At 36.9% G+C, this 21,791-nt stretch overlaps 1 protein-coding gene and 1 pseudogene across 1 annotated transcript; both read right to left on the reverse strand.

Moving 5' to 3' along the window:
• Window positions 1-1,083: 1,083 nt before the first annotated feature.
• On the reverse strand, window positions 1,084-2,205 carry LOC144560930 (chlorophyll a-b binding protein M9, chloroplastic-like; annotated as a pseudogene).
• Window positions 2,206-6,213: 4,008 nt separating this feature from the next.
• LOC144560931 (chlorophyll a-b binding protein 50, chloroplastic-like) lies at window positions 6,214-7,383 on the reverse strand. The gene has a single exon (XM_078310145.1). It carries the CDS (start codon window positions 7,178-7,180, stop codon window positions 6,392-6,394), a length of 789 nt encoding a protein of 262 aa, XP_078166271.1. The 5' UTR covers window positions 7,181-7,383; the 3' UTR covers window positions 6,214-6,391.
• Between the last annotated feature and the right edge of the window lie 14,408 nt (window positions 7,384-21,791).

Genomic DNA, 21,791 nt, shown 5'->3' on the forward strand with positions numbered 1-21,791 from the left:
GCAGCTCGTCAAGTGAACTATCGAGATAAGATAATTCGACGACGACTTATGCCAAGGCAGTGTGAGAATAATATTCCAGAAACTTCTATTTTGAAGATGACTATTTTGGAAGATCGAGCGCAAATGTCTGAGCAATTTTATGCTCAAAAAAATTGAAAAAGGAGCAAGAAACATGACGACCTAGATAAATGTGGAGTACCGAAGATCAAGATAAAACCAAATTGGTGTTGAGGGAGAGTGTTGAAGTCAGTACCAAATTAAGGTCCAAGCCTATAATTAATTTCCATGAAGATATCAAGAATTATCTAGAAACTACTAAATAAAATATCTTGTAGTGGAAGATGTAGAAATATCTAGAGAATGCTAAAAATATCTTATGTCTAGATGTTTTCTTAGCTCTCATAGAGCAAGTATAAATAGGAGGGTATGGTAAATGTTTGAAGAGGAGTTTTGTGGAGTAGTTCTCTCTTGAGTCAAGGTGTAGTAGTTAAGTTATATGATAGTTGTAGTATGTTTAGTAGTCGGTATAGTGTGAGTGTTTGAGTAATATTTTGTAATGTTATTTTTAATAATAGTATAATCAACATTTTATATAAATAAAAAATTCTCTAAAATTTGGAGTCTATATTGTCCTTGCTAACTACTTAAGTTTAGGGTACATTTGGATAAAACAAAGAATATAATAAGAATAGAGCTAATCTCAAGTTTGAGAATAATAGCTAATTCAACTTTTGATTGAGTTAGTAGAATAGTGAGCTAACTCATATAAGACAAATAAATAATAGTGGATTAGTGTTATTTTTGCTCCATCCAAATATCGAATAGCTCAAAAGAATAATGCTATTCTCGGATTAGTGCTATTCTTGCTCCATCCAAATGCACCCTTAATTAACTGGTCAATCATACATATCATTTGGGTATCTATATGAGCAAGGTTGCATTGGCTTGAACTAGACAGTAATGGTAAAAAAAAAATCTCTCATTGCAGGAATCAGGTTGGCAGGGGGTGAATCCGAGAGTCCGAGGCATGCAATTAACGACACAAATTGAAACTCGAATATAAGAATGAAGCACTGAAATACGAGGGCTAAATAATCACAAATATAACAAATTCATTCGTAATTGCCAATCAAAGGCTAATTTACAGCAACAAACTTTAATTTGGTAGCTAGCAAGACAATTCCACACAAGAAATCAAACAAACCAACTTATTTAATCTTGCCAAAATTTCAAAACCACACAAAGCAAATCCTGGCATCAAATCCTCACTTGCCTGGCACGAAGTTGGTGGCGTAAGGCTAGGCGTTGTTATTGACGGGATCTGCAAGGTGATCGCCCAAGTTCTCAAGCGGGCCCTTGCCAGTGATGACGATGGCCTGAACGAAGAAACCGAACATAGAGAACATAGCCAATCTGCCGTTCTTGACATCCTTCACCTTGAGCGCAGCGAATGCCTCTGGATCGTCAGCAAGACTGAGTGGGTCGAAACTTCCACCCAGGTAGAGTGGGTCGACTACCTTACCAAGTGGACCACTGGCAACATGGTATCCCTAAAATGCACCCATCAAGATGACCTAGCAAGCCCAGATGGCAAGGATGCTCTGTGCATGGATCAAGCTAGGGTTGCTGAGGTAGTCGAGACCACCCTCAGAGAAGATCTGAGAACCAGCCTTGAACCACACGACTTCACCGAACTTCACGCTGTTGCGTGCAAGGAACTCTGGGAAAATGCAACCAACGGCACCAAGCACGGCCCACTCGCAGTGGATGACTTCTAACTCATGGTTCTTGGCGAAGGTCTCGGGATCAGTTGAAAGCCCAGCCGTAGTCACCAGGGAACTCACCGGTGAGGTAGGATGGGGGCTCGTAGGATAGTGGGCCCAAGTACAAGACACGGTCAGGGCCGTACCAGATGAGACAGGCTTAGCCTTGGTCACAGTCTTGCGCATGGTAACACGGCTTGTTGAGCTGGAGGGGGGTGATGTTGATGGTATTGCCAGCGAAGGCGATGGAGGAATGAGACATTGTTGAGGCCATTTTGTTTTTCTTTGGTTGTTTTGTGTTGGTTAAGAGAAAATTTGTTGTGTTTATGCTAAGAGAAGGTGGTGCTTGGGGTTTAAATAGCTGATGGTCCTTATCTAAGGAAATATATCACTCTTTTCATTGGCTCTGCCTTCGTTGCATTTGGATTTGCAACAGATAGTTTTTTGGATCAATTTTGTTTTTAGTTGTAACAATTAAATATTTGCTTTCAGATTTTGCAGCTTCTAAAATATTTGCTTTTTATTGGCAGATAGAAAATGTGTAATATAAGTACAATTATGATATCTTTGATTTGCACTAAATCAATGTTATTTTGCATTGAAATTTATTATACTAATTGACTTTATATTTATAATTTGAAATTAGAAGCAGTCTATTTTAATATTATTTATGTATATTGTTTAATAATTAATTTTTTTATTAGTCTATTTCTTTTTATGAAATATGTCATCTTCTATAATATATCTATTTTTTTCTTATAATGTCCCGATGTATTGAAGGGGCACAATACTAATTAATTATTATGGATTCATTTTACCTTTCATTAAATCCATGTTTCAAATTTGATATAAAAAATTAGTGGTTACGATAGTAAAAAATATAATTAAAATTTTATAAAGAGAACACCATAATAAAATTGGATAAACTAATTTTTATTTTGTCCCTTTCTTATAAAAGAATTATAGTTTCGTCCCCAATCAATAAGACGAATTTGATGGAATTGAGAGACGAAAAAGTGAAAACAGAACATATGAACTTTTCGAATTGAACTGGACGGTTCCAATCTTCTGGATCGTCGAATAAAATCGGTAGAACTGGAGAGGAGACGCACTCTCTCCACTTGCCACCTGCCGCTCAAAAGTCAAAATTGTAACCGAATGCAACGAGCTTAGATATCGTTGATGACAATCAGATAGAAAAGATTCAAACTTTGCAATTTAAAGGAACAAATTTGGGGTAAAACGATGGAGCAAACAGCACCCAATCGTACGACTGCTCAAAGCAATTCGTTCATTTCACTATGTAATTTCCAGATACAGTTTCATACGTACATTAGCCTTATAAAGGCGATGCGATTTGTAAAAAAGAAAGAAAATGAGTACAGATTTATTGAATTCAAGCTACGGTTGCCATGTCAGCTGAGAGGCTGAACTGGCCTAACTAACTTCAACGGATGCTGAAACCTGTCGGAAACGGCTTAGTATTCTTCCCCTCTTGTATCATCTCCGTTTCCTCTCTATTTAAGCGCTTGTGAGACCCATTTGTCAGGAGTAAATGGCGGGGCCCCTTTGTCAGATGCTGATCCGTTTAATTCTTCCTGCCCGACAACTATGACCGAGCTACCCGAGTCCCTTTCTCCTTCAATCAATTTCGCCACTCCAACGGTCACCCCCAAATCACAAGAGCTTCGTTGCACCGAAACACAGCCTTCAGCCCTTCACTACTAAAACCCCATCCCTTGTAAAAGCCTATCTCCGAGCAGCAAATCGGGGCGGAGAGAGCGAGGATTTGTGAGAAATTGGATCTGATTGTGCAACCCTTTCTCCAACTTGCGGAGAACTAAGCTCAAAAGAGGTAAAATTTTGATCTTTTCCGGTTCTTATTTTGGCATTATAGTGTGTTTCTTTGGGCATGACTGGCTGGAATTTGAAAATTTAGGGAAGGTGCTGGTAGAGTTCTTCTTTAGGTGATTTTCGGTGAAATCTGAGGGATTGCATGTATGAATTTAGTAATTATGAGATGCGCAAAGCTGATCTTTGGCGGTTGATTTTCTTGTATGATTAGGATCTAAGAAAAGGGAGGAGCAATCAAGAGCTTAGTGGGTGTGTGTAGGAGTAGCTAAAGAGACAGAAGGTGACTAGGTGAGGATCCGACGGTTTCTAAGGTAATCAGGCTGCCTCTTCTTGTTGATTAAAAATAGTAGATCTGTTTCAGAAATGAATCATGGAGCTCCTGAATGATTTGACAATAAGAAATTTGGGAATTTATTTTTAAAATGCTTGTCAGAATATTTTATGTTAAATTTATGTTGAAGTTCTGTTAAAAATATCTATTTGCAATTGTTATATCCCGCAAATGTTGTTTGCGCAAATTATAAAATCTCACATTGACACCTTATATATTATTTATTTTAATAATATTGGTATTAATAGATGTGACAAAGTTATCCTTCTGACTGCAAAGCATGGTCAATCTGGATTCTGTTACCATAAGAAATCTTTTATTGCTCTTAAGACCTTCTTATGTTGAAGCAAACATTTATTGGATGTTGCTTTATTCTTTCAGTTCCCACTAAGCTGTGGTTGTGTCAAATCCATAGTATTGATTTTTTATATTACCACTTCTATATATCTTTAAAATTAATAAATTTTGTCAACGTTTCTAATTGATCAATTCCATATATATATTGGTTTGCTAGGTCAACTTAATTCCGATTAATAAGTTAATTATTTAAGCATGCCATTATTAATATCTAGTTGGTAAATTAATTTTTTTGACCCTTAACAGATATGTTACTTATTATCTTATCCTTAATATTTTATTTTTTTCACTTTTGTAATATAGTAGATACTCATGGGGTGGCATCAGCTTAATTATAAAAAATGCAAGCTGCTCGAATTTGGCATGAGTGGTTTAGGAAAGGAATCGATTGCCTTACAGGTATGTTTTTGCTTCTATTGATTATTGAATGCATTAACTGTACTTTTGTTCTTTTATAAAAACAGTTATAACTAAATGCTGAAAGTTAATATTTTTGAACAGTTATAGTTTGTCTTATATCTTGTCAAATTTTTGTTTCATAATGAAAGCAGGGCTGTTTTGTTTCATAATGAATAAAAAACAGATTAGCTGTGAGCTTAAAATTTGGAGAAAACTTTTATTTATAGAAAATATTATAAAATAAGAGAGGGAAAGAGAAAGAGTACCTTAGTTGTTTTATGCATAGAAGGATCAGTAGAATTTTTATCGATTTAAAGTGTATAATACTTACCGATCCAGTTCAAATAGCATATTTTTATATGTAAAGCTATTTTGGCAAAGAAATATTACGAGTTTCTTCCCTATCTTTCAAATAGGGAAGCAGGGTGCGTCCGTTGGGCATCGGACCCAAATCGGTCTGATGCCCATTGGAACCATCTGATTCGCTTCATGATTCATGTGTGCTTGTTCCACACGAATATTGAAGCAGCACGCACAAATCATGAAGTGAATTGGACAGTTCCAAGCGGGTATTGAACTGATTTGATTCTGATGCCCGTTGGATGTGCCTGTAATGCTTTAGAAAATCTATTATTATCTTCTGTATCTTTCAAAATGTTTTATTGAACTTGAGAACTTACTATTGTAATTGATGTAGTTTAAGCCTTTTAGTTTTTTTTTTTTTTTTTTTTTACCAAGAAACCTCACATTTTGGAACTTTTGGACATAACTATTAATAACAAGAAGCTGGCAGTATTGTTTATTAGCACAATGGAAAAATAGAATTGTTTTATATAATACTGATAAAAAGACGTTATTTGCTTTTGTAAATTCAGAAGGATCACTTAAAAACTATAGTTGAGAAGATGTCAGCTCTGAGACCTCACGTGCTTCTGGTAGAAAAAATTTTGAATCGGTGAAATTTTTACCGATCCAAAATTTGAAAACTATAGTTGAGAAGATATCATCTCTGAGCCTCACGTGCTTCTGGTAGAAAAATTTTTGGATCGGTGAAATTTGTACCGATCCAAAATTTGAAAACTATACTTGAGAAGATATCAGCTGGGAGACCTCATGTGCTCCTGGTAGAAAAAAGTTTGGATTGGTGGATTTTTACCGATCTAAAATTTGGATTAGTAAAGTTCTACCGATCCTTCTATGCATAGAAAAACTGAGGCACCCTTTTTCTTTCCCTCTCTTATTTTATAACATTTTTTATAAATAAAAAATCATTAAAATTTGGAGTCTATATTGTTCTTGTTAACTACTTAATTAACTGGTCAATCTTGGTAACAAACTTACTGTTACTGGTACGAACATATTGCATAGGCATGAACTAGACAGTAATGGTAAAAAATATCTCTCATTGCAGGAACCAGCCTGGCAGGGGCGGAGGAAGGGGGGGACTCCGAGGCATGCAATTGGTGACACAAATTGAAACTCGAATATAAGAAGCACTGAAAACAAGAGTTAAATAATCACAAACAGAACCAATTCATTTGTAATTGCCAATCAAAGGCTAGTTTACAACAGCAAGCTTTAATCAGGTAGCTAACAAGCCAATTCCACACATGAAACTAAACAAACCAACTTAATTAATCTTGCCAAAATTTCAACACCACACAAAGCAAATCCTGGCATCAATCGCTCACTTGCCGGGCACAAAGTTGGTGGCGTAAGACCAGGCGTTGTTGTTGACAGGATCTGCAAGGTGATCGGCCAAGTTCTCAAGCGGGCCCTTGCCAGTGACAATGGCCTGAACGAAGAAACCGAACATAGAGAACATAGCCAATCTGCCGTTCTTGACCTCCTTCACCTTGAGCTCAGCGAATGCCTCTGGGTCGTCAGCAAGGCCGAGTGGGTCGAAACTTCCACCCGGGTAGAGTGGGTCGACCACCTCACCAAGTGGACCACCGGCAACACGGTATCCCTCAACAGCACCCATCAAGATGACCTGGCAAGCCCAGATGGCAAGGATGCTCTGTGCATGGATCAAGCTAGGGTTGCCGAGGTAGTCGAGACCACCCTCAGAGAAGATCTGAGAGCCAGCCTTGAACCACACGGCTTCACCGAACTTCACACCGTTGCGTGCAAGGAGCTCTGGGAAAACGCAACCAAGGGCACCAAGCATGGCCCACCGGCAGTGGATGACTTCCAACTCACGGTTCTTGGCGAAGGTCTCGGGGTCGGCTGAGAGCCCAGCAGTGTCCCAGCCGTAGTCACCAGGGAACTCACCGGTGAGGTAGGACGGGGGCTCACCGGATAGTGGGCCCAAGTACAGGACACGGTCGGGGCCGTACCAGGGGCTGCTAGATGAGACAGGCTTAGCCTTGGTCACAGTCTTGCGCATGGTAACACGGCTTGATGAGCTGGAGGGGGTGATGTTGATGGTCTTGCCGGCAAAGGCGGTGGGGGAATGGGACATTGTTGAGGCCATTGTTTTTTTCTCTTTGATTGTTTTGTGTTGTGTTGGTTAAGAGAGAATTTGTTGTGTTTATGCTGAGAGAAGGCTTGGGGTTTATATAGTTGATGGTCCTTATCTAGGGAAATGTATCTTTCTCTCTTCTCATTGGCTCTGCCTCCATTGCATTTGGATTTGCAGCGGATAGTTTTTGGGTCGGTTTTTTAGTAGCCACAACTTTTTTGTAGTTATTTTAATTTAATAATTGTCTATTTCTCATGGCGAGATAACTAGAATTTATCACCTGCTTGAAGTATTTGGAAAATGTTTACAATCTCTTTCTCTGTTGTAACCAGAAATAATATGCCTTAATACTCATTTTCTCATTACCTATTTACCTTACATATTCTTACTTTTTTTTTCCTATCTATTTTGTTATATATTTCTATATTTTTTATTTTGGAAATAAGAAACAATCTGTTTTTATATTACTTGCGGTCCAGACAAAAGAGGAATTCGCATTGTATGCAATAACATAAATCTTGAGTTACTAGGAGAGTTTTATTTATTTTTAACCTGGTCACGAAGTGTTGATCACATCACTTTCACTCCACCACCGATGGGCAAATGCTTGCCAATTGGCAATTGCCATGGACACCGACTTGTTACTGGCTTGGCTCTATTGGATTGGTTTCTGAATTTATTCGCTCGACATCTTGGTCCACAATTTACACGTGTCATTGACTTATTTGCAGTGGAGCAGCAAAATATAAGTATACGTTGTTATTCCGGATTAAATTGCTTAGTAAAGTTATTCCGAATTAAATTGTTTATTTCAAGTTCAAGTTCAAGTTAAGATAGATTAAATTAATTATATTTAATTAAAATTACTTATTTCAAAGTTAAAATAGATTAAATTAATCATGTTTGATTAAAAATTGGTAGAGTGTTACTTCACAGCATGATTAACTTACTTCCAATTAATTTAAATGTTAAATCCTTCAAATTTACTTCTTGATTGGCTCTTTGAAGATAAAGTTTAATTTACTCCACTTACTCCACAACTAAACACGATCATACAGATTTTGTCCCTAAAGATAAAAGTTTTTCTAAAGAAAATGGAACTTTGTAAAACTCACCGTTAATTACAGGGAATGACAAATAAAAAGTTTAGGAAATGATAATTTTTTACACTCATCAAATTAATGTGTATTTACTTATTTTTCAACTTTCCTATAGACATGCTTCATGCAGGTTTTATATCGAAGTGTTATTTTTCTTGCTTTAATTCACTTTTACATCATCAATCTTCATGAGGCTGGAAGTAGACACGCACTTCTCATAAATGGGGAAGACAGAGACAGTAATATCAGCATTAGAGTCGAGGTGTGGCTGCACGAACTTCTTGTAATCCATTTGATAAAGCGTGAAGTCAGACATGTTAAAGGTTTGTTACACACCTTTGCAGAACAATCGGGCTTAACAATCAACCCGGATAAATCATCCCTATGGTTTAGCAAAGCATGTGAAGAGCAAGAAAAAAATGAGGTGATGCAGGAACTAGCGGCAACCTTGGCAAACGAGTCAGACAAATACCTGGGTGTGCACATCACACATGACCGGGCAGACCGAGACCTAACACACAATTTGTTGGTGGAGAAGTTCTACAACAAATTGGCAGGTTGGAAATGCAATTTCCTGTCTTTCGCAGGGAGGTTAACTTTGATCAAATAGGTCCTTATGTCGGTTCTAGTCTATTTCATGACTATTGCCAAACTACCAAGTAAAACAATCAAGGAGCTAACTGGAGTAATGAGGAAATTTCTTTGGGGCAAAATAGGCAAGGAGAGGTACCTGTCATTGATCGCATGGAATAAAATCTGTGTGCCAGTGGAGGACGGTGGGCTAGGCATAAGAGATGTGGCAACATTCAACAGGGCCTTACTACTCAAAATAGTTTGGCTGGTGGCATCGAATCAAGAAAGAATATGGGTTAAAGTTCTAAAGGCAAAGTATTTCCCAAGGGGTGGATTCTGGGGAGTGCAAGGAACGGCAGGAAAAAGTCAGCTATGGAAGGCAATTCAAGAACTAAAACCAACTATCAAAGACCAGTTGCATTGGGAGATAGGATCGGGTGAAACGATACCGGCAATGAACCAGCCATGGTATGAGGGCTGGGAGGTGCAAAAAATACAAACAAATGACCAGAGAAACGCTACGGTAGCGGCAGTCTATAACAGAAACTCAACAAGTTGGGAAAGGGAAGAGATCAGAGAACTAATGGGGCAAACGGCGGTCGACAACATTATCGGAACTGCCGCTCACCCAAAAGTTCAGAGCTTACTGCCAGATAGACTGATTTGGTCCGGAAACAAGAGTGGTAGGTACACTGCCAAAGAAGGATATGAGATGCTTCGAAAACAGAACACACACATATGACCAATCAACAAAGAAAGCATGGCAAAGGATGTGGTCATGGAAGGGAGTCATACCGCGCATTAAAACATTTCTCTAGAAGGCAATTCACAACAGCCTACCCACCGCAGCAACACTGCACGGTAGAATTAGAGCCATCCCGGCAGTGTGTCAGAGGTGTGATACAGAAAATGAATTCATAATGCACCTGCTTTTCTTCTGCGAGCTATCGCGAGTAACGTGGTTCTGTTCCGAGTTCCCTCTGATCGTCGATCATTTGCCGCTAAGCTTCCCGGATGCAATGCTTTACATAACTGACAACCTCAGTGAGGATCAGGTCATAGCAGTATGCAATTTGATGTGGTGTCTGTGGAAGGCACGAAACGAAGAGTTGTTCATGGCTAAGAAATCAACACCCCAAACAGTGCTGACAAGGGCAAGGGCTATGGTAAGAGAAACACAACAGCCGCGTACGGACATAGCGGCCAAGGCAAGCAGCCCGGTGAAGGTACCAACGGGCAAGGACATAATACTAGTGGATGGCTCATGGGATGTAAAAGGAGGGGCAGGTACAGGAATGACATGCTATGACAGGTACGGAATGCTATGCAATGTGCAGGGATCCAAAACAGTGGCAAATGACCCCCTGCAGGCAGAGGCCATGGCACTAAAGAGAGCATTAACATATGCTATGGACAACAGAGCAACGAACAGAAGCTTTGTTATATACACTGACTGTAAGGTGCTGTTCAGAGTGGTACAGAACAGGTCGGTACAGGACCTACCATCATGGAAAGCTTGTGAGGAAATAACAGGATGCATTGACCTGATGAAGGAGGCTGGAAACAATACAGAACTAAGGCACACACTCAGGGAAAACCTAACACAACCGCACATAGTGGCCAATGATTTTAGAAGAGCACAGCAAGAGGGACAGGCGCAAGGCTTACAATTAGCAGAAATGCTAGGTCTCACAACACTACTGGACGCGAACCAGTTCATTTGGGACCAATAGTGTAGTACTTAAATTAATTACAGTAGATGTAACTTAGCTTGTATTTTTATCTTTCAATTTATATGCTTTCTAGGAGAGTAATCGCACTTTGTTTTCTAGGGAGATAATTGCACTATAATTTCTAGGGATGTAACGATAAACTTTATGTTCAATAAATCACACCTACGGGTTTTTCTCAAAAAGAAATTTGATAAAGCGGGTTCGGCAACCAGCCCCAGGAAGTCCATTTGCAGTGCACTGCCTCACCACATTAGCTATTCCCTGTTTAGAAACCTTACACAATTAATTGGTAGTGCATAAGAAAAATAATATATTAGTGCCTTTTGTTTGCAAGTGCTATCTGAAGTTGCTACTAATTTGAAAAATATTACAAGCGAGATGCCAACCCACAAGCCTCAAAATCAGGATATTCACGAGACTTGCTTTGGCCAATATTAACACCACTTTTAGGCAATTAGCTGTGTGGGGTTAGCAACATGCAATGATATAATTTTATGAAAATAGTTTGGATTAGATATTGCCCATAAGCTTAACTCATATATATACCACCATTTAACTTGATACGTCAATGATATGAGGCTCTGTTGAGAAATAAAACATGAGCCTCAGAATATCCATCATAGGCGTTTAGACAACATATAAACTAACATCCATTGTATAGCTGTCATGCCATAATTGGTTCCTAGTTCAATTCTAATAATAAAGCAACAATCCAACAGATTAGGAAATGAGCCAACGGCTAATTGTATAGCTTGCTTTATAAGCCCCATGTAACAGAGCATTGAATAATTACAAAAATCATATAATTCTTCTTCATCTCAAAAATCTTCATGGTATCAGAGCCATAAGATACGTACTAGTAATCGGTACAGAATAACAATATGCAATAACAACAATGACAAAAACACCCACAACAGAAGCAAGCAAAGAGGTATCAGTCATGTTTGATGCCAATACCTCCTTGAAGCTAACTCCCATGCTGCTGAATGGAAAAAAATTACCAGTTATGGTCCAAAGGGGCGATAATCTCTCTCAGAGGCAAAGGCAAATTCAAGTATGTTATTGGCGAGAAGAAAAAACCAGAGAACTCAGAGGAATGGGAGATTCACGACAATGTGGTAATGTCCTGGCTTCTAAATTCTATGGAGCCCCAAATTAGCGAACTGTTCATGATTGGTGCCGAAACCTCAGCAAATTTATGGACCACAATCCACAAAATGTATGATAAACAAAACAATTTTGCCCATATTTTTCAGATCAAACAAGATACCACTCAAATTAAACAAAACTAGAGATCAATCACACAATATTTTGGGGCAATGAAAGCAAAATGGGATGAGTTAGACATCCACCAACCCGAAACCATAGATCCATAAAAACTCAAAGAAAGAAAAGACTAAGATCGAATTTTTCAGTTTCTAGCAAACCTGGACCCGAGTTATGTACAAGTCTGAACCCAGATTCTCTTCAGAGCCAACCTCCCACCACTTGAATCCATTGTTGCAACCCTAGAACAAGAAGAGTCAAGGAGAAGTGCCCTAAACACTGACACCCAATCCGGCGACCAGCCAGAGGGCCAAGCATTTGGTGTTTTCACCAAGAACCCTAATTCGCACAAGGGAAAGAACCAACAGGCAAACAACAACGAGAAGTGCGACAATTGCAAGAAAATTGGGCATACCAGGGAGAGATGTTAGTTTCTATACCCACATCTTTAGCCGAAGAAGTGGAAGGGAGGAGGCGAGGTGATCGAAGAGGATATGCTGTGCAAGGAACCAGGTCGGGTTCTGGAAAAAATGGTCCAAGTGAACCAAGTTCCAGTCAGGAGGCATATGATTCTATGTGGCAGCTAATGGAGCAATTCACTGCAATGCTTGTCAAACAAAACAACAACACTTGTGGTATTGCTTTAAACTCAGTTCGCATTTTACCTAACAATCAATTAATTATAGACACAGGTGCTAATAACCATATGATATGCAATAAGAATTTTTTTTGAGACCCTAGAAATGGTACAATATGAACAATATATTTTAGTTGCTAATGGAACCAAGGTACCAATCACTGGTGTAGGAACCATTAATCTCTTCTCAAAGAAAATTAAAAATGTATTATACATAAAATCTTTTACAACAAATTTAATTTCAATAAGTAAGATAACACAAGAATTTAATTGTGATGTACTATTTTCAAAAACAAATGTTAAATTTAAGGACCAACCAATAGGATGATGATTGGTGAGGGATTCTATGACAATGGACTCTATGTTTTGAACTATCAAAAACCAAATTTTATCTGCAACTAAATAGACTAGTGAAAACAGTTTATGACACAAGAGACTTGGACATCCTTCGGATAAAATTTTAAATTCGTGCTTGAATTTTTCTTTAAATAATTGTGTTAGTTGTGATATATGCAAACTAGCCAAACAAACTAGGCTTCCTTTTTCTTTATTAACTAGTAGAAGTGAAGTACCATTTGAATTAATCCATTCTAATATATGGGGACCAGCTCATATTACTTCTTATAATGAATTTTGATATTTTGTTATATTTATTGATGATTTTTCTCGTGCTACTTGGCTATATTTGCTTAAATCAAAAAGTGAAGTTTTCCAAGTTTTTCAAGAATTTGTCAGTTTAGTAGAAAATCAATTTAATACAAAAATTAAAGTTTTTAAATCTGATAATGGCACAGAGTTTATAAATAATAATTTTTCTCTTTTTTTGAAAAATAAAGAAATTCTATACCAAACAACATGCATAAATACACCTGAACAAAATGGAGTGTCAGAAAGGAAAAATAGACATCTATTAGAAATGACAAGGGCACTTTTTATTTCAAATGAATGTTCCAAAACAATATTGGTCAGATGCGTCACATCTACATATTTAATAAATATACTTCCGAGTGTCATGTTAAAAAATAAAAGTCCATTGAAAATTTTTTATCAAAGGAAAATCAATCTTGACCATTTAAAAGTATTTGGTTGTGTCTGTTTCATTTACAAAAAAAGGAAAAACAAATTTGACTCTACATCAACTAAAAGTATTTTTTTGAAATATTCAAACACAAAAAAAGATATAAATGTTATGATCCAATTAATAAATAATTATTCATCTCAATGATGTTATCTTTAACTAAAATGAAACATATTTTTCAAAAGAAGAGATTAGTGAGCCTATTACCATTGGTCAAAATAATATAATACCAAACAACCAGACCTAAGACTTGATTTATTTAACTCAAGATAGACAAGGAGATGAAACCTAAATAAGTGAACAAGTGGAGGAAAATGAAGAAAGCAACAACAATGGTGACAATAATAATGAAAATGAAAACCTACGGATAGAAGAAGGTCATCAAGGCAAAAACAAGTATCAACGAAACTTCGAGACTTCGTAACATATAAGGTAACATACCATATTCAAGACTTTGTTTCTTATGATAAAGTTTAAGCTAACTATAAGGCTTTTTTGACCTCTCTTTCTGAAAAAGAAGAACCAAGAAACTTCCAAGAAGCCTTAAACCAACCGGTATGGTGTAAAGCAATGAGAAGAACTTAGAGCATTAGAAAAAAATAACACATGGGTTATGGTAACATTGCCAAAAGATAAAAAAAATCAGTTGGATGCAAATGGGTATACGAAATTCAATATAACAGTGATGACACCATAGAACGGTACAAAGTTAGATTAGTAGCTAAAGGGTACACACAAACCTATGGAATTGACTATCATGAGACATTTGCTCCAGTTGCTAGTGATGACACCATAGAACAGTACAAAGCTAGATTAGTAGCTAAAGGATACACACAAACCTATGGAATTGACTATCATGAGACATTTGCTCCAGTTGCTAAAATGAATACAGTTAGGATTTTATTTTCAGTAACCACAAATAATAGTTGGAACCTTTATCAAATGGATGTGAAGAATGCTTTTCTTCAAGGGACACTTGAAGAAGAAATTTATATGAACCACTAGGTCACGAGAGAGAAAAAAAATTATAATCTTGTTTGCAGGTTGAAAAAAATTAATATATGGACTAAAACAATCTCCAAGAGCATGGTATGGAAAACTTAGGTTTTTTTTCTTAAATCTTGTTGTTTTAAGGTTAGTGGTACTAATAATTCTCATTTTACTAAACATGATAGTGCAAACATTATAAGTGTGTTAGTTGATGTAGATGACATAATTATTACAGGAAATAATGAAAAAGAAATTAATACAACCAAAAGTCAACTAAAAGATAACTTTGATATTAAGGATTTAGGTTTATTAAAATATTTCTTAGAAATAGAAGTAGCTCATTCAAAAAGAGATCTATTCATTTCACAAATAAAATATACACTAGATCTTCTTAAAGAAATAGGTAAATTAGGTTCAAAACCAATCTCAATACCTATTGAAAATAAGTGTAAACTAAATACTGAAGATGGAGAACCATTAGATAAACCAATTTCAAAGACTTGTAGGTAAATTAATATACCTAACGGTAACTAGACTAGACATCTCATATTTGGTAAGTCAAATTAGTAAATTTATGTACTCACCAAGAACATCTCATTTAGAAGCAGTTAATAGAATTTTAAGATACTTAAAAGGATCACCTGAAAAAAGGAATATGGATGAAAAAATAACAATTTTAATGAGATATGTTGGCGGGAAGCTTTAATAGAAAATCAACTATAGGCTTCTGCACATTCGTTGGCGGAAACTTAATCACATGGAAGAGCAAGAAGCAGAATGTTGTTGCAAGATCAAGTGCAGAAGCGGAATATCGAGCTATGACATCAATTGCGAGTGAACTAACTTAGAATAGACAAGTTTTAGCCAATTTGAATATTACAAATCATGAACCTATGAAAATATTTTGTGATAATCAAGCGGCTAGACACATTGCTTCAAACCCAGTCTTTCCCGAAAGAACAAAACACATTGAAGTCGACTGTCATTTTGTGAGAGAAAAAAATCAAGCAAAAGAAATTGAAACACAATATGTGAAGAGTGAAGATCAACTTGCAGATGTCTTCACTAAGGGATTAGATCCGAGACTCTTCCAAGATATTACAAGCAAGCTATGATTGATCGACATTTATAATCCTAGATTGAGAGGGGAGTGTATGGTTTTGTGAACTTTATGTTTTCATTTTCTATTGCTGGACAATATAAACTATGACATCAAGGATTATACTTTTTTGTTAATTATCAATTTCGGAGGGTTACTGTTTAAGATTAGCTGGACGTTATAAAACCATAACGATTTTCCTATATTTGGAGATTTCATGAATTTGTACCTCTTGTTGATATTTTTTTATTTTTTTTTACTATTAATACAAAAATCAGTCTAAATAATGCTACATAATGGTTCATCAATTTTGTTTAATATTTGTCATATGAAGGACCGGAAGATAACACACACTAGAGTTTGATCATTACTTACCTTATATAGGAGTATGAGTTTGTAAAAACATCACTCTGTGAAGTTTATATTGGCATAGGATGATTATGACCTCATTAACAAATTCCATGGGAACTGACAGAGTAAAGCAACATACAGGAATTGTTTGCTTCAACATTGGAAAGTGTTAAAAATCATTGGAGGTTTTTCTAACAACAGAATTCACTTTTGAGCAAGGTTTTGCAATCAAAAGAACCAAATTTTTTAATATGCATTTCCCACCATATGAAGCATGATATCAAAAGTAAATGTTGCACCTTCTCCTAAGAAATATTTACGGAAAATGCCATGTAAAATTATAAACAAAATCAATATATAATTTGGTACCCTATGAAATTTTAAGAAGGACATTCATGACAAATAACATAATTGCTAGAGGTGCTTATAGAGCTTGATCAGGAAGTTGATGACAAATAAAGTATAATATATGGAGTAAATTGTAGTAGAAAAAGGGTAAAGCCAAATATTATGTGATCAGTAGCCATCGAACTATTTTTCTAACCATAAACTCGAAGTTATTATAATTTGCCGATTTAGGTAGGTTAAAAAAAAAGGCAGGTGGTCTGGCGGAAACATAAATCTTTCCAAGGTAACAGAACTGATTTAGAAAATACTATATTTCTTAGTTGCAAATGCCCAATTATCTTGCAATCTGGAGACACTACTAGAGTGTTCCAAACACTTTCAATTGAAGTGTTTTATTACGGTTATAAATACCCTATTATCTTGTCATATAGAGACACTACTAGAGTGCTTCAAATACCTTCAATTGGAGTGTTTTATTAGGGTTACAAGAACCCTCTTATATTGTCATATAGAGACACTACTAGGGTACTCCAAACACCTCCGATTGGAGTATTGTCATTGGGTTGTAAATATCATATTATCTTGCCATATAGAGACACTACTATAGTGCTCCAAACACCTTCAATTGGAGTGTTGTATTTGGGTTATAAATGCCCTATTATCTTGTCCATATAGTAGAGTGCTCCAAACACCTTCAATTGGAGTTTTGTATTAGGGTTGCAAATGCCTTATTTTCTTGCAATTTTGAGACACTACTAGAGTGCTCCAAACACCTTCAATTGGACTGTTGTATTACGGTTCTAAATACCCTATTATCTTGCCACAGAGAAACACTACTGGAGTGCTTCAAACACCTTCAATTGGACTATTGTATTTGGGATGTAAATGCCCTATTATCTTGCCATCTGGAGACACAACTAGAGTGCTCCAAACACAATCAATTGTAATGTTTTATTAGGGTTGTAAATGCCCTATTATCGTCCCATATATAGACACTTGTAGAGTGCTCCAAATACCTTCAATTGGAGAATTTTATTAGGGTTACAACAACCCTCTTACCTTGTTATATAGAAAAACTACTAGGGTGCTCTAAACATCATCAATTGGAGTGTTGTATTAGGGTTGTAAATGCCCTATTATCTTGCCATATAGAGACCCTACTAAAGTGCTCCATACACATTCAATTGGAGAGTTGTCTTAGGGTTGCAAATGACCTATTGTATTGCAATATGGAGAGACTACTAGAGTGCTTCAAACACCTTGAATTTGAGTGTTTTATTAGGGTTGTAAATGCCCTATTTTCTTGCCATATAGAGACACTACTAGAGTGCTCCAAATACATTCAATTGGAGTGTTTTATTTGGGTTACAACAACCCTCTTATCTTGCCATATAGGGACACTACTAGGGTACTCCAAGCACCATCAATTGGAGTCTTGAATTAGGGTTTTAAATGCCATATTATCTTGCCATATAGATACACTACTAGAGTGCCCCTAACAACTTCAACTGGAGTGTTGTATTAGGGTTGTAAATGCCCTATTATTTTGCCATATAGAGACCCTACTATAGTGCTCCAAATACATTCAGTTGGAGTGTTTTATTTGGGTTACAACAACTCTCTTATCTTGCCATATAGGGACACTACTAGGGTACTCCAAGCACCATCAATTAGAGTCTTGTATTAGGGTTTTAAATGCCCTATTATCTTGCCATATACACTACTAGAGTGCCCCTAACAACTTTAATTGGAGTGTTGTATTAGGGTTGTAAATGCCCTATTATCTTACCATATAGAGACCCTACTAAAGTGCTCTATATACATTCAATTGGAGAGTTGTCTTAGAGTTACAAATGACCTTTTGTATTGCAATCTGGAGAGACTACTAGAGTGCTTCAAACACCTTCAATTTGAGTGTTTTATTAGGGTTGTAAATGCCCTATTTTCTTTCCATATAGAGACACTACTAGAGTGCTTCAAATACATTCAATTGGAGTGTTTTATTTGGGTTACAACAACCCTCTTATCTTGCCATATAGGGACACTACTTAAGTGCTCCAAGCACCATCAATTGGAGTGTTGTATTAGGGTTTTAAATGCCCTATTATCTTGCCATATAGATACACTACTAGAGTGCACCAAACACCTTTAATTGGAGTGTTGTACTATGGTTGTAAATGCCTTATTATCTTGCCATATCAAGAAACTACTGGAGTGCTCCAAACACCTTCAATTGGAGTGTTGTATTAAGATTATAAATGCCCTGTTATATTGCCCTATAGAGACACTACAAGGGAGCTCCAAACACCTTCAATTAGAATGTTGTATTAAGGTTATAAATGCCTCATTATCTTGCCAAATAAAAACTCGACTAGAATGGTCCAAACACCTTCAATGGGAGTGTTGCACTAGGGTTGTAAATGCCCTATTATCTTGCTATCTGGAGACACTACTAGGGTGCTCCAAATACCTCCAATTGGAGTGTTGTAAAACCCCTATTATCTTGCCATATAGAGGCACTACAACAGTGCTCCAAACACTATCAATTTAAGTGTTGTATTAGGGTTGTAAATCCCTATTTTCTTACCATATATAGACTTTAATAAAGTGCCCAATACACTTTCAATTGGAGAGTTGTATTAGGGTTGCAAATGCCCTATTGTCTTGCAATCTGGAGACACTATTTGATTGCTCGAAAATCCTTCAATTGGAGTGTTTTATTAGGGTTGTAAATGTCCTATTATCTAGCCATATAGAGGCACTACTAGAGTGCTCCAAATACATTCAATTGGAGTATTTTATTAGGGTTACAACAACCCTCTCATCTTGTCATATATGGACACCACTAGGGTGCTCCAAATACCTCCAATTGGAGTGTTGTATTAGGGTTGTAAATGCCCTATTAGCTTGCAATATGGAGACACTACTAGAGTGCTTTACACACCTTTAATTGGAGTGTTGTATTAGGGTTGTAAATGCCCTATTATCTTGCCATATAGAGACACTAGTGGAGTGCTCCAAACACCTTCAATTGGAGTGTTGTGTTAGGGTTGTAAATACCCTATTTTCTTGCTATCTGGAGACACTACTGAAGTGCTCAAAACGCCTTCAACTGGAGTGTTGTATTAGGATTCTAAATGCCCTATTATTATGTCATATAGAGACTACTAGAGTGCCCCAAACACCTTGAATCAGAGTGTTGTACTAGGGTTGTAAATGCCCTATTATCTTGCAATCTAGATACAATACTAGAGTGCTCCAAACACCTTCAATTGGAGAGTTTTATTGGAGTTGTAAATGCCCTATTATATTGCCATATGGAGACACTACTAGAGTGGTCCAAATATCTTCAGTTGGAGTGTTTTGTTAGGGTTACAACAACCTCCTCATCTTGTCATATAAAGACCCTACTAGGGTGCGCGAAACACCTACAATTGGACTGTTGTATTAGGGTTGTAAATACCCAATTATCTTGCCAATTATCTTGCCATATAGAGACACTACTAGAGTGCTCCAACCACCTTCAATTGGAGAGTTGTATTAGGGTTGTAAATGGCCTATTATCTTGCAATCTGGAGATGCTACTAGAGTGCTCCAAACAAAATCAACTGGGAGTGTTGTATTAAGGTTGTAAATGCCCTATTATCTTGCCGTATAGAGACACTACTAGAATCTAAATTGCTCCAAACACCTACAATCGGAGTGTTGTATTTGGGTTGTAAATGCCCTATTATCTTTCCATATTAGGAAACTACTATAGTGCTCGAAATTCCTTCAATTGGAGTATCATTTTAGGGTTGTAAATGCTCTATTACCCTGCTATCTAGGGACACCACTAGAATAGTTTAAACACCTTCAATTGGAGTGTTGTATTAGGGTTGTAACTACCATATTATCTTGACAAATAAAGAGACTACCAGGGTGCAATAGATACCTTCAATTAGAATGTTTTGTTAAGGTTGTAAACGCCCTACTATCTTCCCATATAGAGACACTCCTAGAGTGCTTCAAACACCTTCAATTGGAGTGTTGTATTCGGGTTGTAAAAGCCCTATTTTCTTGCAATCTGGAGACACCACTAGAGCTCCAAACACCTTCAATTAGAGAGTTGTGTTAGGGTTGTAAATGCTCTATTATCTTGCCATATATATACACTACTGGAGTGCCCCTAACACCTTGAATTGGAGTGTTGTATTAGGGTTGCAACTACCCTCTTATCTTGCCATATAAAGACACTACTAGGGTGCTCCAAACACCTTCAATTAGAATGTTGTATTAGGGTTGTAAATGTCCTATGATCTTGCCATCTGGAGACACTACTAGAGTGCACAAAACACCATAAATTGGAGTGTCGTATTAGGGTTGTAAATGCCCTATTATCTGGTCATATAGAGACACTACTAAAGTGCTCTATACACGTTGAATTGGAGAGTTGTATTTGGGTTGTAAACTCCCTATTGTCTTGCAATCTGGAGAGACCGCTAGAGTGCTCCAAACCCCTTCAATTGGAGTGTTTTATTAGGGTTGTAAATGCCCTATTATCTTGCCATATGGAGACACTACTGGAGTGCTCCAAATACCTTCAATTGGACTGTTTTATTAGAGTTACAACAACCCTCTTATCTTGCCATACACCACTGGGGTGCTCCAAACACCTTCAATTAGAGGGTTGTGGTAGGATTGTAAATGCTCTATTATCTTGCCATCTAGATATACTACTAGAGTTCATCAAACACCTTCAATTGGAGTGTTGTACTAGGGTTGTACATGCCCTATTATCTTGCCATATCGAGAAACTACTGGAGTGCTCCAAACACATTCAATTGGAGTGTTGTATTAAGGTTGTAAGTGCCCTATTATATTGCCATATGGAGACACTTCTGGAGTGCTTCAAACACCTTCAATTGGAGTGTAGTATTATGGTTGTAAATGCCCTATTATCTTGCAATCTGGAGACAATACTAGAGTGCTCCATACACGTTCAATTGGAGTGTTTTATTAGGGTTGTAAATGCCCTATTATCTTACTATACAGAGATACTACTAGAGTGGTCCAAATACCATCAATTGAAGTGTTTTTTAGGGTTACAACAACCATCTTATCTTGCCATATAGGGACACTACTAGGGTGCTCCAAACATCTTTCAATTGGAGTGTTGTATTAGGGTTCTAAATGCCCTATTACGTTGCCATCTGTTGACACAACTAGAGTGCTCAAAATACTTTCAATTGGAGTGTTTTATTAGGATGACAACAACCCTCTTATATTGCCATATAGGGACACTAATAGGGTGCTCCAAACACCTTCAATTTGAGTGTTGTATTTGGGTTGTAAATGCCGCATTATCTTGCCACATAGAGACACTACTAAAGTGCTCCAAACACCTTCAATAGGAAGGTTTTATTAGGGTTATAAATGCCCTATGATCTTGCCATATAGATACACTAC

Source organism: Carex rostrata, chromosome 10 (assembly GCF_964058835.1).
Source record: "Carex rostrata chromosome 10, lpCarRost1.2, whole genome shotgun sequence".
In the NCBI taxonomy this organism is placed as follows: domain Eukaryota; kingdom Viridiplantae; phylum Streptophyta; class Magnoliopsida; order Poales; family Cyperaceae; genus Carex; species Carex rostrata.